This window comes from Protomyctophum bolini (assembly GCF_963924005.1).
Source record: "Protomyctophum bolini genome assembly, chromosome: 10".
NCBI classification, from domain to species: domain Eukaryota; kingdom Metazoa; phylum Chordata; class Actinopteri; order Myctophiformes; family Myctophidae; genus Protomyctophum; species Protomyctophum bolini.
Genome location: NC_137871.1, coordinates 10,790,045 through 10,808,473, shown reverse-complemented (window position 1 = coordinate 10,808,473; position 18,429 = coordinate 10,790,045). Strand labels below are relative to the sequence as shown.

The window sequence follows — 18,429 nt, the reverse complement described above, 5'->3', positions numbered from 1 at the left end:
ATGCCTTTTTCTGAATGGACACAATTATTTAATATAGAATGAAATCTGTTTATGTTGGTTATTGGCCAGAACAGCAATATTGATATCGTCCAGAAATTTCATATCACCCATCCCTACTTAGAACGCTCTTGTATCTATTGTATAAATGCTATATGATGAGAGAACTGCAAACAAACCCTTTCCTGCATTACACTCCAATGGACATATTACGACTAGATTAGAATTAGGTTTTTGTTGTTTGGGCAGGTGTAAGTGGAATAAGTGGAATCCACACAAGAATTCTACCAACCTGTTTATTAACCTTTGTTAAACAGATTAATAAAACTTTCCATTATATATATAATATATCTATATAACAGTTTACAAAAATTAACTTTATACATTTCTTTCAAAATATTTGTATGTCCTCAAATAAACAGCTTGACAAAAATACTCTATTCTTTATCAACATAAAAAATTAGTGTACATACATCTTTAATTAAAAGAACAAAAAGGATTGGTGTGATTGTGTGTTTTTCTGTTGATGTAAAAATACAGCAGAAAGCAGATGAGCAGCTGTGTCCGTTGGAGAACAGGTGACTCATTTTAATTTAAGGCTTGATTTATACTTGGTTGGAGTATGCCAGTGTGGCACACCAAAAACAGCTGATCTATACACTCAGAATGTGTTGAACCGCAATGTATTCTGAGCTTGTAGATCAGCAATTTTCAGTGTGCATCACTGGCTAGAAGTATAAATCACCCATAGCTGTTGAGACAGATGTTACTGGAACGCTGCACTGCTGGGAAGGAATCAATGGAGTGACTGTTGCACTATGGAGTGTGTGTACTGTGTAGTGGAGAGAGTGGGGTCATGCCAGGCCAGCCTCTAACTTCATAAGACAGAACACAACAGCTGCCATCTTCACAGTCATATTGTTTGTACACATGTAATGTTGCTATGTTATCTGTTGGCAGACAAGTGTAAAGACCTGGTGTAACCTACAGTATACGTTTTGTTGTTATACCTTTCATGCCGGGAGCCACCTCTGTGTTTCATATATAGCAACATAATTGATTTTTATTTTAATACGTTTTCAGTAAACCTTAGGTTAGGTTTTATAAGGCGTTTTATAAATCGGCCTCAGGTATAAATGGGTGAAGATTAAGAATCAATAACCTACAAAGTTTATTATTCCAGAGAGGACACAAGCCATTGCCTATAGTAGGTTGGTGTGGTATTTGGTGGTGTTATGGTCTTTAGTACACAGTTGTAACACTGCCGTTTTCACAATAGCCCCTTTAAGCCCCTGAAGTGGACGCAGAGTCGCAGACCACGACTCAGCAATTTTCACACATTATGGTGAACACTTGTCCAAATTGTGGTTTGCTTAACCTGTGAACACAAAGCGATCCAGGGTCACCTGCCTTTGCCACATTGTATTGTGCTTGCCGTAGTCTACACTCTACACTACAGCATCCGTCTACGGCGAAGAGTAGACAGATTGCCTGCTGTGCCAACCAGAAGAATTATCAGGATAAAGAACTGAGGCCCCATCAGAGCTGAACAGAGTCCTAAATGCTAAAAGAACTCGGTCCCGTTTCCGTTGGCTTACTTCTTGGTCCACTTGAAGAGGTTTGTTTTAAAAAAACAAAAACAATATATGTGAAAAGAACATCACGTATGCCAGATTTCTCATGTAAACCACAGATTCACACAATAGCCATGTTACTTACTGTATCGCAATTACAGCATGTTTACAACAATAATACCTAATTATCAGACCTGCTGAACAAAGATTCTATTAATCTGTAGCTGTGTGGCATTTATCCTGGAATAATTATGTTAAAGCTGCTCATAGTTTAATGAATAAAAAGTTATTTTTACCAATCTGTATTGTACAGTATGTTAACAGAACATTACTAGTACATCTGCAGTGGTTGGTAACTTGGTGGTGGTAGTAAGCAGGGATCCCTTGTCAACAGAGCGGCAGATCTCTTGTGGTCTTTCGTGCTTGCTTGTTTGTACCTGCTGTATGGACTATGGAGTGTTTGTGTGTCGTGGGCAAGGTGCAAGAATGCAAAGACAGCAACCCCACGGGTGTGCCTGGCATCAAGTCAATGTGAGGAAGGGGGTTATACAGAGCCCCAGGCCCCTCCCACTGCTAAACCCCCTTAACCTCTTCACCTCCAACAGGAAGTAATGTAACAGCACATGGACAGCACATGGCCATCCACCATCTGGGCATCGGGGGTTGTATCCATGATTCAACGCCAAATAAACACACACGTCACCCGAGGAGCAGCGCGAGCGTGCTACCTTTCTGACCGTCTCTTTTTGTGTTTTCACTATCTGCCGTCGTCGTAGTAGAATCGCGACGTCGACGGCTGCTGGAACTCCATTTCTAGCAGGGCTCTCTCCAGCTGCTGGATCAGAACCCGTTTCTTGAACCTGGGAGGGGATCCAGGGAATGAGAGAGAGGACGAGAAAACGACTGAATTCGATTGCATGACCCGGGTTTTAACGTATTGGTTGCGTGCTGTGCTGTGTTGCACACTGAAAATAACAATGCATCACAATGTGACGCGTTGTGAGCTTATATATGCGGTTTTCAGTGTCGTCTATAATCGAACTACACTGTAATCAAAGAACTGTTGAAATTATACTATTAGAATCAAATCGGATGGGTGCTGGAACCAACAATATATAGCGGAATTGAAACAGAAGAATCAGCACAACAAGTAAATCCCATTAAAAGCCTCCATGTCTAAAGTTTTGCTGTTAATAGTAAATCACTGTGTGTGCAGTTTGTGAATGAGCCCAGGCAAATCACAATGTGGCATAAGGTGTCGAAACTTCACTATCTTGGAAACATGTAGATTAGCCATTCTACCGAATTGGTTGAAATCCAGAGTTGGAAATTGTGTGAAATTTGTATGCTATTTTGGAAAAAAACTTTGACCATATTCATGTTGCACCAGATCTAAGGGCACATATTTAGTAAAGGCACAGCCAATTATCATATTGTATTTTAATAATTTGAATTTATTTTTCAGTTTCCCCCCGCACAGACCATTTAAAAAATGTATGTACTGTATGTGGTTCAACAATGAAATACATTTAAATTGATATTTTAACATATTGTTTTATGTTGAATTATTGAGAGTAATCAAAATCTAAACCCTATATTCTTTGTAAAATGTTGATTATATTGATTTCAGCATTATTGGTAGACATTACACATACACCTAACCAATCATGATCTTAAAATAATGGTTGATAACTCACTTTTTCTTTTATAAAACAACCAGTTTCGGTAGTGACTGTATTGCTTTTTTTATTGACCACAGCATTTTCTTTACAATGCGGTGCCATAGTCACTCAACTTATTTTGCTAAATATTAACTCATAAAATGCTTTACATTTGCTCAAGCTCTGGAAGTTAATAACTACTACTGCTGCCTGATCACCTTTGGGGCTAGGTCATGTGGAAAAACATGGCTAGCAAAAACAGCTTTAAACAAAAAATAACGAATAGTTTATAATTTAAGAAGAAATTAGTGTTCGGTAGTGACAATCCTTAAAACCACACACTGATTTTCAGACTTTGGAAGACATTAATTTCAGACTGAAGTAAACTAGCTACTCACCATTTGGCCATGATGAATATGAAGTCTATGTCACTTCTTGGTGAAGAGTGTGGGGTTGTGGCTAAAACTAGGCTCCATCTATGGACTAAAACACTTTGTGTTTCGGTAGTGTCATGAAAACATTGGACAGCTTTTTTTATATAAAGTTTTTTTAAATTTAAAGAAAATTCACAAAATCAATCTACATATTTCAACTTCCCTTCCCAACATTTAATAAAACAACAAAAATCTTTTAGATATTGTTTTCATGAATTGAAATGTAGTAGTTAGAGGTTGGGACAGCCACCTCCCAATAGAAAGTAACATATAAAGTATATTTGTATATGTTAAATTTTGTTCTCTCTCAATAAATGTATTGTGATTAAATAGATCATAAGATGATATTTGTACACGTGTAAAGGTCTGACTACTATTTTTCCTTGTGAGACTGCAATTTGAACCAATTCGGTAGAGTGGCTCAGATACAACGTTATCACCTCCACACTGACTGACAACTTTCAGTCAGTTTTTAGCATACTGTAGTATATACCATTTCATTTATAGCCAGAGGTATGCTTCTGTTTTGTGACTCATGTAGAAGCATCAGCTCTGTATGTGATAGGTCTACTTTCGAGGGGAATTACATAGACACAACAGAATGGCAGAAAACCTGTTACACTTTGTTATAAGACATTTAAAACAAATCCATATGGCCAGGAGTGTTGACTGTGAAGATTTGCGAGGTTACAACACTTTGTTGTACTGATGGTGTCGTGCTGAAAATAGCCAATGCACAAGCTCACAACACATCAGAGGTGCTCCATGTTGGTTGGTAGCTAGTAGTAGATTGGCTCTTTTTGTCTCATACTGTACCTGGCAGCTTCTTTGATAGCATGGTAGATGAAATACTTTTGGACATGAACGGACCCGTTCACCTCATCCAGCAATCTCAATATTGCTTCATAGTCTGGGAAAGAAAAGCACAGAGACATATAAAGAACACTGCACTAAGAGGCTTTACTGTACCTCAGAAGATAATGCTAGAACTGGAATGTCGCCACAGTACAGTGAATCCCAAATCATTACAATATGTGTGCATAGATGCTAGTTTACAATGCAGATATATCGCGTTCACTTGCTCTCAAGTTTTTGTTACTTTGACCGTGTTTCTTCTTGACCACAATGTTAAGAAAATGTTATTTAGATAGCAAGCCGTTTAGACAGATGCTTTTATTTGTATTGAGCTGTCCTCAAACTGTTAATAAATACTTCAATCAATCACTCAATCAATGGTTAATTGTCAAGTGTGAGATCTCAGCAGATCGATCTCACACTTGTAAGTTGTTCTGGATAAGAGTGTCTGCTAAATGCAAACATTGTCAATTGTACTGTACTATGTATTGTACTGTACTGTATATGTATTGTACTCAACAAATTCACTGGATATCAAGCGGCCGATGGAAAAACAGGCTAGTCAGCTGGTCCGGGGACCACCAGTGGTCCTTCAGGGGGTTCCATGATGTGCTTAGCTAAATGATGCAGAGCTGGTAACCAAATGGACTTTAACTCTTGATAAAAAATTAAACCAAAAGGACCCGTAAGGGTCCATTTGCTTTCATTTCATTTTACGCTCTCAAGAGTTAAATTATTGTTTAACATTTTTGATTACTTTACGTGATGATTGTTATTTTGATAATAACGACTGCTGTCTCTCCTATGGTACCACATCAATACAGCATGGAATTGTGGACAAGCTCCTATCCAATGACAACAAAATATTCTAAAGTCTTTGGTCCGAGAGGCTAAATCTCATCAAATGGTGGTCCATGGGCTCAAACACCGAATAAACAATGGACCTTGATGAAAAAGGGTCGGAAAACCCCCTAACGCTATACATATAATTCCTCCAACTTACTGCGGCCCGGTTTGCGAACCTCCTTGATGACCCGCGCCCGCAGCTCCGCCTGGCTGCCGTCCAACGGGGGGATCCAGGTGGTCTCGGTCAGTTCCTGGTCGTCTCCGTAACCCTCCAAAGTCTCGCACTGCGGACTCAGTGCTTCAAAGTTCAGTTTGCCCTCCTCCGCGGGCTGGTCACCGTCAACACCGTCCACACCGTCCACAGCGTCCAGCCTGTCCTCCATAATGGCACAGTCGTGCTCTTCTACGTGGTCAGCTGTAGCCGGCCCAGGCCCGTCTTCCAGGCTCCCTGACACGGTGTCGTCCTCCCCCGTGGGCCAGCTGTCCCCTGACTCTGCTCCAAGACCCCCCTCGCCGTTACTCTCTGTGACCGCCACGCTGTTGGTGTCCACGCCTGCAGGATAGGGAAGGAAGAGGAGCGCTTTTCACTGAGTGGTAAAGGGTCTGGAGCAGCTTTTTTTTAAAGTTACATTTGAAATGACATATACTAGTTATTATGTAGTGTGGTACTAGTAACTAGAGGAAAGTGTTAGTTCTGGCAGGACATCATAGTCAAGACTTGCCTCACCCTCATCAGCTGGTGCTCAGCTAATTCCGGCAAGCCCACCCCCTACCCATCAGCTGGCACTCAGCTGTTACACTGTCATTGGAAATTCATGTTATGGGGCGCTCTTTATAACCGTATCATCTTGTTTACTGCTGCCGCGGCATACTTATGCCACCCCAACAAGCTCTCGCTAAACCCACCTCCGTTCCAGCTCCTCCTTCTATGCTCCCCTGATTTTATTAATGTCATTGTCTGATGTCATTGTTGGCCGTTGTTATCTGCATTCCCTGCAGGGAGGTCCCAGAGCAGAACCACGGCAAACAAAACATAGCTACTTGAATATTAGCGATAAAAATCACTGTTTTAATGCAATGAAAATGATTTATTTGGACGAAAGTGCCCCCTGACAGAACTAGTGACATGTTGGTCAGCTGAGAGGTCAGTGCCCTCTTCTCGCAACCCCCCACTGTAGAGAAAATGACAAACATAAGCCTGCACCCACTTGAAGCCTCATTAAAACCACAGAAACATAACAGAGCTACTGCAGGTTATTTGAACCTCCTCGACCTACTGTACACACATGATGATTGTTATGTGTTTTTTAATCTGAAGTTTATAAACAATTTGAATTTATGAGGGACTTTATGATAAATTAACAATTTTGTTGAATCCCATGATAGGAATAATACAATAATTACTGTAGTAAACTAAACACACACTTACTTACAAAAGGCCTGTGGAGTAACAATGTAGTAACAAGTTTGTAATAATGACCAACTTAGAGGTCGCAGTCTGAAATACCTCTCATAGACTGTGTGCATTTATCCTTACAAACAGCTTGCGCTGAAACACAATCCCTGCCGTACAATCATTACATTTGAATCTAAACAATATATTATGCTTGTTGTCTCCTAAATTCTTTGGCAGATATGAGCACTTTCCTAAGAAATATATCTGTATACCACGTTGACACTCCTGTACCCAACAGTAGTATTCAGTTTCATCACTTATGCTTTCATCACTCATTCCATTTCCATAATCCATATTTTCGAAAATTCCTCTAATCTGGTGTGCAGGTGATGATATGCACATTACATGCACAATAGAATTACATTTTCTTTCTTTTATTTATAATGGGCTTTGGTGGCAACAAGGGCCAAAACTGGTGTCCACCAGCCACCAGGTGGCACTGAATGAGTTTTAACAAGTCATTTCCAATGGAAGCCAGTGACTTGAAGATATAAACTGACACATGTCGACACTGCGTGACGAGCTACAAAGAAATTGAGCTGACTTATGATCGCTCCAATGATGCAGTGACTCGACCACCATCTCTACTCCACTTCTCTCTCCACACAATCTCTTCTCTGCTTGCTCTTCATTCATACACTCCCCCCACACACACCTGCCTCCGCAACCCCCCCCACCCCCCCCACCCCCAAGCTCTGTCTGGGGCTCCTTTATTCCTTCTTTCATGTCGTGCCTTCCTATCTGAAGGCATTGACAAGGAAGCATGTTTTTTTCCCTTACATTTCTTGCATGCACACATGGACGCACGCTTGACGACATCAACGAGCACTTTGAGCAACATTTCAACGGCGACTCTGCGACAGTGTATAGCCGACAATCCTAGGCCATTCTGTATAACTTTTGTCGCTGCTAGATCGAAGGCAGCGTTGGGCAACATTTCCTACTCTGAGAGGCCCCTGGTCATACCTTTGTGCAGTGGGAGGGGCTTGATGAGATCCTGCGGTCCCTGAACGCTCTTCCCCAACACGTGGTTGGTGTTCAGGGGTGGCGTCTGTGGCCGACGCAACAGCGGTGACATGCTCCGCCTTCTCTTCAGCGCAGCGCCCGAGTTGGAGTCACCCGAGTTCAGCCGTTTCTTGTTCTGAGGACCCGCCACGAACTCGTCCGCCTCGTCAATCATCATCCCCTGCAATGAACCAATGAACAATGACGGAATCAGAAGACGGATAGATTTGATACTTAGTTACATTATTTACGTTTATTATATGCTTATATTAACCCATTTTGGGGCGGGAACCCCTTTTTGTGTTAGCATTATGTTATGCTTTAGCTATTGAAAAATAGCAGATCTACAAGCTCATAGCGCGCCACCGAATGGCGCGCTACGAGCTTGTAGGTCTGCTATTTTTGAAAAATCGTGAAAATGCGGCACAAATATTTGAATATATATTCTTTCAGAAGACTTTATTTTTATTTTTACACACACACACAAAAAGTCAAATTGGAACCATCCAAATAGTTTGGATATCAAACTTTCTTTTGACTTTTTGCCCCCACTTTTCTCCCCAATTGTCGCTATGCCAATTGATTCCGCCCGCACACGTTTGTGTGTTGTCACTGCTGTCGCATCTCACCGACTCACTTGCCAGCGAGGAGCCCCCACCAGGAGGACATAGAGCCTTTGTTCTACTCCTCCTGCCCCAACCGGCTGACAGGTGCCGCCACCAGCCCGTAGGATTACGTGAAGTGACAATTATCACCCTCCCTCTCCCGGCTTCCGTCCCCCGAACACGGGCCAATTGTTTGTAATAAATGCTCGATAAAGCTGCACCACGGTGGATACAAACGCTCAACCTCTGCGGTGGTGAGCAGGCACTTACCACTGCGTCTCTCAAGCGCCCAGACATCAGTCATCTATGATGCTATATTGTCTATGTCAGATGACGTACAGCTCCACATTTGTTCAAGGTTTCAGCACAATCAGAGCCACATTGACTTTCCTTATACATTGTATGTTAAATGAAGGCCAACTTTCCTGCTGAGTCAAGCCGTCGAAACTCAATAGACGGCCTGGGCCGGCCTAGCGGTCTGGGCACCGAGGCTGGTAATCCAGCCTGACAGCGTGTTAGACAACTCAATAGACAAATTGAAGACAACATGAATAATTAAGTCTACGTTATTCATCAACAAAGCCTCATACCTTCTTGTCCTGCTTGAAAGGATTTCCAAACGTGTGCAGACGTTTGGGTTGGTCAGGGTCGATCTCTCTCAGTGGAGAAGGCATCATCTTCAGGTATTCCTGGTAGTTCCCCATCTGAGCCACTGGGATGCTGTGCAGATAATCTGACAGGCAGAACAGTGTTAACAGAGTTAGCATCCTCACACAGCACACTGAAATATACCTCTACTCGCTAACCAACAGCATAATGTACAAGTTCACAACACATTTCATTACTCAACTCAAGTATGTGTATTTAGGCTTTAAAAAAAATCTCTAATCTATAATGATGTAACACAATGTAAATGGAGATTTTAATTACTTAACAACATAAGAGAACCATTCTCTAGGTTAACACTGTGTTTTTCCCACTCCAAGGAACAGCAATGTCCGTGTTCACCTATGTGTTGGTTCACCTACGGTACCTATGTGACGTTAATGAGCACCAGTATGACTATGAGTACCAGTAGGGGCGCTGTTGTGCCAGAAACAGAGAGACAGTGCTGCACTGTTGCCTGCTAATTGAGAGAGAGAGAGGAGGGGGGGTGGGAGGGGGGAGTTGCACCACTCAGTTCACACGGGTGTGATTTTTTAATTACCTTCATCTTGACCCCTGATGAGTTTTTGGGTGGTCCGCAGCAGGTTTGAACGCATTCGTGTCACTTGATCCAGCAAATTCCTTCTTGGGATGTCGTAGGCGTTCCTGTACGCCTGAGCTTTCATATCCTGTAGGATGACAGTTTCACTAGGGGCGCATTGTGCGTTGTGAACCAAGAGCCTATACCGTTACTGTACTCCGAAATATCACATCAGTGATGACCTTGCTACCTTGTTTAGAAAGGCGATCTGGAAGCCGGCAAACTCTTTGAGGTTGAAGTCAGCGAGGCGAAGAGGTACCTCCCCGCTGATTCCCTGCAGGAGCTGCTTGAAGTCACGGCGGTGGGCCAGAGACAGACTGTTGGAGTGGTTCTTCACCTTGATGCCCGTCTCCTGTGGAGCCTTCTTCCCCACGGACACAATTAGACGGTCGGACTCCATCTTAGCCTGGACACCCAGGAAGGAATGTGAAGGTTATTTAACCCATTCTGACCTGAGATCAGATTCTAAAAATGTCTGTTTGAAAATGTTGAAAAAGCTATGTTTCTATGTCAGTCGTTCTTCGCTAAAGCATAACATAATGCTAACACCAAAAGGGGTTCATTCATTTATGAAAAATAAACGTGGAGATACAAGGTTTCTGCAGTACAGTGATATTATGTTTATGGGAATTATTATGGGTGATATTTTTTATGTTTGGTTGAGGATTGACCTGCTGGCTGAGCTTCTTCAGGTAGGAGATGACAGCGTAACTCAGACCACAGTCCATGGTGTCTGCAATGAGGTTTGGAGTTCCCATCATCCTCAGAGCCTTCTTCAGAGGCTGTTGGGAAGAATACACAAATACATACATACGTACATACATGACGGTAACGTTTAGGATTACTGGTGCACCATATTGTGAGTATTGAGGGTTTTGACAGACTGGGGTTTCTTGCATAATTGCAAAGCCTCAACCTATGTAACTTAGATAGCATTTTGTAAAGACTTATAGCATTTTATGTAGACAGCACTAGAATAGCATTTTATAGTAAACATGTACAGTATATAGTTTCATTATATAGATATTCCACTGTTATTCCACTGATGTATTGCCTTGCTTTTTTGTTCCTGCTTAATGTAAGTCTCTCTGAATTAAGTCTGCTAAATGCCTAAATTGTAATATCAAAAGGTGTGTGTGTGTGTGTGTGTGTGTGTGTGTGTGTGTGTGTGTGTGTGTGTGTGTGTGTGTGTGTGTGTGTGTGTGTGTGTGTGTGTGTGTGTGTGTGTGTGTGTGTGTGTGTGTGTGTGTGTGTGTGTGTGTGTGTGTGCTCGCGTTTTAGTGCATTACCAAAAGGTAATAAGGAGGCATGGTCTTCAAGTAGATCTCAAAGGCCTGTCGCCACTTCAGGTTTGGTTTCAGTTTGTGCACTTTGAACAGGTCGTCTTGAGTTGAAACAAGAGAGAGAGCCAGAAGGAGAGACAAAGAGAGAGTGTCTGTCACTATGGCAGGCAACTCATTCAAGACCCTGAAAGAATCCTGGATTTAAATTCAAAAGTAAAGAAGATGGAAGGGTTTGATTTCCAGCGGCTGCTCCAGCAAACCAGGACTGTTTATAATAACCAATATATTGGTCGATTTGGCCAACATTTGGCAAAAATATCTGGCTGTTATAGACAAAGTACCATATATATGGTATACATATAGATAGGGTTTAACAGCCGTTAAAGTGTTCTTACCAAGCAGTGGGAGCAGGACAGGGTAGTTGTAAGGCATGACAAACAGGTTGACACAGGTGAGCGTGGTGCTGGCTTTAAGGTAACCAAAGGGTTGTCCCAGGTCACTGTGCTTCGCACTGCTGCTGACAAACACCTGCACATGGAGACAGAAAACCGTCAGAGCAAATATCTACAAGACCATGTTGTTCTAAAATGCACACGACTGCAAATTCACAAAAGACACGCACTGTTGACGCTGACATAATAACCCTGAAAGCCAGTGCTCTTGAACAAGGCAGTGCTGGACACTGCCCACTGCTCCTAATAGTTCAGATGGGTCAATGCAGAGGACCAACAATAAACAATAACTTAACTTGTGGTTTTAAACTGATGAAACCTTTGTCAATCTTAGCAAACCTGTATATATCCATTCCAGGTTTCCTAATATTTCCAATACACTTTGCTAGCAACCTAATTAAGGCGTCTCCTAAGGACAACATAGCCGATGGGGCAAACAAGCGTTTTCCTACCTGCCAGCACATGTGTGGAGACTTCCTCTCCAGAATGTACTGTGTCAGAGGCGACGGCTCCAACTCGTACTTATCAAAGGGCAGCTTGTCAATCACCATTGGCTCACAATCCACACAGGAGAAACGCACCACAGGATGGGCAGAGCGAGGAGGCTAGAGTCACAGTGGGGAGAAAATGTAATAAACTGTTAACAATCAAAAGCAACTCTCTTGCACGCCTACAAAAGGCGACAGGTGTGTTGGAAAAGACCAAATGAAGGACTCACAGAAAAAGAAAAAACTCCTGCACTCTATTTAAATGCAAATAAAAGTTTTAATGGGAAAACAACGTTTCGGTCAGGGTATCTCAGTCATGTTATCTTTTTATTTTCCAATAAACTGTTACACACTAATGTAATGTCAATTCTGTTCAAATGTGTTCATAATGTGTATTGTGCGTTTAACACACTTGTACAACCAAAACTGTACAGTATTATTCATTGGACTTCTACTATAACTATTAACTAGCATTGCATTCTATGCCAACTGCCAACTCACCAGAGTAGGAGAGTTCGGGTCTGGCCAAAAAGACTCAGGAATGGGCCAGTGTCCAACCGGTACACCTGTCTTTGGGTTTGGCCGTACATAGATGAGCTTGTGACAACTGTGCCAGGCCTGGGAGCTAAATGACGACACAGGACGACTCGGCTCCACTGAGCCATCTGTAGAACAAAACAACCCAAATTCTGAATCTTACTCACTGTGCCAACAAAACAAACACAAATATTTCTGACTCAATGAGTCAACTGTAGAACAGAATAAAGCAAATACTGGATCTGACTCACTGAGTCATCTGTAGAACAAAATAACCCAAATACTGACAGTAGACAGAGGAGTGTGCCATGCTCATAAGTTTGTGACGAGAGTCACATCAGTTCAGATTTCTATCACATTTCATTTCTCATTTCATTTCATTTCAATTCTGTTTTAAGATCACGGTTGTCTTTTCACTCAAGAACTTACCTTCCACTACCATTGGCGGGTCCGGCCCCGTCTTCTCAAAGTTGACGACGACTCCACTTAGAACCTTTTGGACCAGAGATTCCAGACACTGGTTCAGCATCCTCTGCGTCCGCACACAATACGACCGCCCTGACAAACACAGAGTTAATTAATTCGTTGTGTCTATTTGTAATTCAGGTTTCAGCTTCGCCCAGCTAATTGCTGCCCAAGACTTGGTCAGACTTGAGAGCAAGCGAGGAGCAGTTAGGGGTTAAGTGTCTTGCTCTCTACCATTCAGACATGTGTACCTCTCCGTTTACTACTTTTTACTAACAACAGAACAAGTCTACTAATGTAGCTAAGTTACGTCATGGCATAAATAGTCATGGCGCAACTCACTAGTTACAATACAAACTAATTAGTAGTTAGTTACTAATCCTCAAGCAGGTACTTTAAACCCTAACTTAAGGGCTGAAGTTAACGTTCAGCTGGTGCTACCCTGCGCTCATCTTCACTGGTGCAGTGTTACCTCCTGTGACTTCACACATCTGGGTGATGGCGGACTCATCTGTCGGCACACTGCCAAGGTGCTCGCTGTCTGGTGTGGAGGCTCCTGGGAGCCGCAGCACCAGGGCAAAGAGACGCTGGTCCCAACGGAAGGGCTCTTTGGTGAGCTCACTGCCTGGCAGTGGAGAGTTGAGGGGCAGGTTCAGCTACACAAGGACAGAGAGGAACAGGATTTTTTTTTTTTTTTTTAATGGTCGTCTTTGTTGACATATGGTTGCTGTTGGAACCCATTAAACGTTTTATGTTTAAATCAATGTCCTACTTCTGTATTATTAACAAGAAATTGTGCTTTTTTTTCAATTTCCTTCAAAGTAATGGATGGACATACATTAAGCTTTCCGCCTGACAGCGACGATATCCAACATTCTTATTGCTGTTCACCAGTACCACCTTTAGCTGAAATGCTCTGCTGTATGTCACATACTGCCATGCTAGGTTTATGCAGTGCTCACTGCTCTCACCTCATCTGGGACACCAGAGGAGTGTGTTAGCTTGTTGCCATCAGTGATGGTGATGATGACAGACGGTTCCAAGAAGAAAGGGTTTCGGCCCTGAAGGGAGACAGACAGTAAGGTTCATCTGTCACAAACAAGCTCAGATGAATATTCAGACTCACAAGTGCCTCCCAGATGTATTGGTTCCTTTTTCTTTCATCTCTATGTGAACATGCGCACGCACGCACGCACGCACGCACGCACGCACGCACGCACGCACACACACACGCACGCACGCACACACTTCAATTAGCCAGTAATCATACATATATTAGCAACAAACCCCAATTAGCCAAAAACCCTTTACAGATACTGATTTTAAATGTTCTTTCTTGGTCTGGTCAGTGATCTGGCACTGGCAGTGAGCTGTTAAGTTATAAAAAAAACATTTCATCCTTTGCCCTGTAGGGGTCATCCTTGTTTCATAAAACAATCCTGCTGAACATAACATTTAGCTGTTATCATTACCACTGGGAGAACACTTTGTTTTTGGACTTAGTCAGCATGCTTAACACCTCTGACCAACATGGAAGAAAAGCATCACGGGGTATTTGTGTCTAATACCTACAAATCAATGTAATTGATTATGAAGAAAATAAACTCAACAATAATTTTATTAAATGACAGATTTTAAAAAAATCCATCCCCATAATACTACTAATGTATGTGTGTGTGTGTGTGTGTGTGTGTGTGTGTGTGTGTGTGTATCTCATGCTTTGCATCATTCATTGAATAAGTTATCAATAAACTAGTAATCACTAAGAAAACAATCGACAGTTGCAGCCATACAAGGACGAATTGCATTGTGGTGGTGTTTCTAATACCTGTCCATAGTTGTCGATGCCTGAGACAAGTCTGTTGAGGTTGAGAAGGTCAAAAGCAGTACGGAGGGCATGACCCAGCGTGGTCAAACCAGATGCCTGCAGGTTCTTCAGCTCACTCATGAAGGTAGCATGGTTCTCCTTCCAACCTGCCTGAAAAACACACAGACAAACACAACCACTGCAGTAGATATATACACATGCCAAGTTTTGCCAACCGAAACACACAGAGTATTAACCACTTGAAGTGTCCCTATAGAGCGTCGCAGTCCCGCCCCCTTTCAGAACGGCGAGTGGCCCAGGAAATGATTCTCCATTCATTTTCTCAATAGGCTTTTCAAAAAGTATTTATTTAAAGACGGTTACGCCGCGGACAAAGCCAACTTGGATCGTGACAAATCATGACAATGAATACAATGTTTTGGGCCGATCAAATAATTTATAAGAAGAAAAACAAAACAAATAGTGTTGTCTCCTGCCTTTATTTTCTTCTTTCTAATGATTTGACCGTCCCAAAATATTGTGTTCATTGTCATGATTTGTCACGATCCGAGTTGGCTTTGTCCGCGGCGTAACCGTCTTTAAATAAATACTTTTTGAAAAGCCTATATGGAGAAAATTAATGGAGAATCATTTCCTGGGCCACTTGCCGTTCTGAAAGGCGGGACTGTGACGCTCTATACTGGGCATGCCATAATAAGCAAACATTCTGCATAAATAGCAGCATTGTACTTGTGAGTTTGTAGATCGGCTATTTTCTCACAAAGAGATTTGGTGTAGAGTAGAGGGGTGAAAGGAGCGGGTCGAGGACAGAGCCCAGGGTGACCGCAGCCAATTTAAACTACACAACACAAAAGTGTGAACATTGACAATAGACTCATACATTACATGTCTATTACATGAACAATACTCCATGTATTAAGGACTTGATGTAATTTTTCTCAACATATGACTTCTCAGTGGGTATTAGGCAGAAAAATGAGTTTCCCCACATAAGAGGAGAGTGGCATTCCCATGGGCTGGGATGGTCAATGGATGTGAGGTCAAGTACCTTACTGCTTCAGCTTTATGCTTAATCTAAGGATGACCTGCAGGCTTACCAGCCTCATGGCACCATGGGGAGAGGGGGAGAGAGAGAGAGACAGAGAGAGAGAGAGAGAGAGAGAGAGAGAGAGAGAGAGAGAGAGAGAGAGATCATCACCCCAACAGAGTGGGACATTGACTGAACAGTTACAAGTCCTGCATGCAACATTACTACATTATAGTAAAAAAATGCACTCTGACATTCATTTTAACCAGCGTGTATTCAAGTTAATTGAGGACAAATCTCTCATGGAAGTCATATAGGCTAGGCCTGGGCAGGTCTCACACTCAGTAACTCACGCTGCAGCTTATTTCACCCGTGTGAAGTGAGGGGCGCGCTCTTATCATCATACATTAACTCATTCTGGCCAATCACAATTTGTGTCCTCACTTTTCCGTCTTTCATTTTTATCTTCAATGTGTGCGTTTACACAAACCTGTAAAGCTGGCCATAGGAAAACAATTCCCCCTGCTAACGTTCTATCCGCCACAAAGCGTCAACAATGTATTGCCCAAACCCAATCACCTGTGTTCATCAGTTGGAAGCCGGCAGGGAAAGTAACAGAGAACTGTTGTGTCCGTGGGGAGCAGAACTGGCAGGAATAATGTGTTCCGTGCACAATTTACGACCACTCGGTAAAACACCTCAATGACAGGTGAAAAAAACATGTGTGTGTGTGTGTGTGTGTGTGTGTGTGTGTGTGTGTGTAACCCCAGGAGTGGACTGCTCCCATGAGTCACCCCCCCCCCCCCCATCTCCACCCACAGTAATCTGAATTGAGAGTTGACAAAGAAAATACGAATAAACAGCATAAATGTGGGATATGTGAAGAATCAGCTTCCTCTGTCCTTGCCCGACCGTGTTCAATTTAACCCACTGTGGAGAAAAATGGATGGAGCGGTCTTAATTGAGATTATTAATTATTTGAGAAATGCAAATAAACTGCTTACATTTAGGGGAAAGTGACGAATCGGCTTCCTCACTCCCTACATGCCAATGATAAATGCATGACACTTGCAAGTTCACAGGACAGAATGACATGAGTTTTCCCTCATTGATGATGACTATTTCATAGTATGATGATTAATAGGGTTATAGCAGGATAGAAGGAACTAGGACATAGGATTGACTGTGTAGGTTCCAGCAATTACTGAACAGAAACAGTGGATGATCAAAATAAACAAATTCTTCTTTTCTCTAACTAATCTCTGCCAGTCCTCTGTTCAGAGTTGGACAGACTAAAGTGAATGTTGTTCATTTAATAATAGTTAATCTAATTCAGTTTGTTCATGGCTCTACTGAGCATGACGACACATATAACTGCAGAAGAGGAGTATACTGTCCTTTTGTATTGTGATGATGCATTTAATCTGACATACGTTATAGCTAGTGGCTGAAAGAATAATTCTACTGTTTGGGAACTTTCTGCAAAAACATGTTCAAAGTAAATGTAACTGCAAGCATGAATGAAAATGCATGCAGCATGACATTGACTCATACAGTACATTTCCATATTAAACACAGTGACAGTACATTAATATTACTTTCACTTCCACAATGTGATCTTTGGCCTTCAAACAAATAAGTAGAAATAATTGAAGTAAATATCTGAATTGAAGTATAATATAAATATAAGTACATGATAGTAAATGGGAAATTCACCATGGCTTCAATAGGTATATTCTATATTGCAGACAACAGCTATCAATAACCACTTAAGCTCTATTTTATACTTTGAGTGTGTGTGTGTGTGTGTGTGTGTGTGTGTGTGTGTGTGTGTGTGTGTGTGTGTGTGTGTGTGTGTGTGTGTGTGTGTGTGTGTGTGTGTGTGTTTGTGTGTGTACTGTGTAGTACTTCCTGCACAGGACAGTCTAGAGACCTGATGATATCACTATTTCAACTGATTAATCCTGTGATACATGTTAAGTGAAGTATATAGGAATTATATGACATGATTATCAACTTTATTTCAGTTCCAGATTTGGCCAATCAAAGGCAATGCATGGAGGTCAGCCATAGAGCGGATGTAAGGGGAGGGGCGTGGAAATGAGGGGCAGGTGACTTGACCAATCAAAACGGCAAAGGGAGGCGCATGGTGATGAGAGGCAGGTGACCTGACAAATCAAAACCACCTTATGTTGAAAAAAGGAAAGAAATAACAGGAAACTGGTGACGTCAAAAAAGATAATAAATCTCTCCGCCTCCATCTCAACGCTAGGGCTCTTTTCAACACAAAAGCAAAATGTCCGCTGATGGTGATGGTCACGGCAGCGCTGCTCCGACTCTGCGGCTTATTAAGAGTATTTTACTACAAAATAAATCCGTTTTTCGCCATCGTGGAGCCCGGGTACAAAGCAGAGGGACAGTAAAGTCTCACCGACAGAGAAAAATGTCGTCGACTTGGTCAAATAAAAATGTTTATGACAGTTTACCTTCACTCCGTATGGCGGATCATCGAATGTTACGAGCATGTACCTGTCGCCTCTACTAGCCGGGTCTCGGCCACGCAGCTGTCAAAAGAAAAAACCAAACAAATACAGAATTAAAAGCCGATTTTTTTAATCCAAGGGACCTCTCGTAACTATATTAGCAAAATTCCGGGTAAAATGAATCCTT

The 18,429-nt window shown here is 42.1% G+C and overlaps 1 protein-coding gene across 1 annotated transcript in view; it reads right to left on the bottom strand.

Annotated features, from left to right (window-relative positions):
* Positions 1–301: 301 nt before the first annotated feature.
* The window catches only part of ints6l (integrator complex subunit 6 like), an 18,448-nt gene continuing 320 nt past the window's right edge, over positions 302–18,429 (bottom strand). The window contains exons 2-18 of the mRNA XM_080774559.1: positions 18,246–18,323; positions 14,733–14,882; positions 13,876–13,965; positions 13,377–13,560; positions 12,869–12,997; positions 12,404–12,567; positions 11,867–12,019; positions 11,358–11,490; positions 10,969–11,063; positions 10,351–10,461; positions 9,870–10,085; positions 9,641–9,767; positions 9,024–9,166; positions 7,790–8,009; positions 5,525–5,920; positions 4,483–4,576; positions 302–2,431 (exon numbers count right to left, since the gene is read on the bottom strand). Coding sequence (XP_080630685.1) covers positions 2,329–2,431; positions 4,483–4,576; positions 5,525–5,920; positions 7,790–8,009; positions 9,024–9,166; positions 9,641–9,767; positions 9,870–10,085; positions 10,351–10,461; positions 10,969–11,063; positions 11,358–11,490; positions 11,867–12,019; positions 12,404–12,567; positions 12,869–12,997; positions 13,377–13,560; positions 13,876–13,965; positions 14,733–14,882; positions 18,246–18,323 — 2,586 coding nt within the window. The 3' untranslated portion in view covers positions 302–2,328. The remainder of the gene's footprint in view (positions 2,432–4,482; positions 4,577–5,524; positions 5,921–7,789; positions 8,010–9,023; positions 9,167–9,640; positions 9,768–9,869; positions 10,086–10,350; positions 10,462–10,968; positions 11,064–11,357; positions 11,491–11,866; positions 12,020–12,403; positions 12,568–12,868; positions 12,998–13,376; positions 13,561–13,875; positions 13,966–14,732; positions 14,883–18,245; positions 18,324–18,429) is intronic.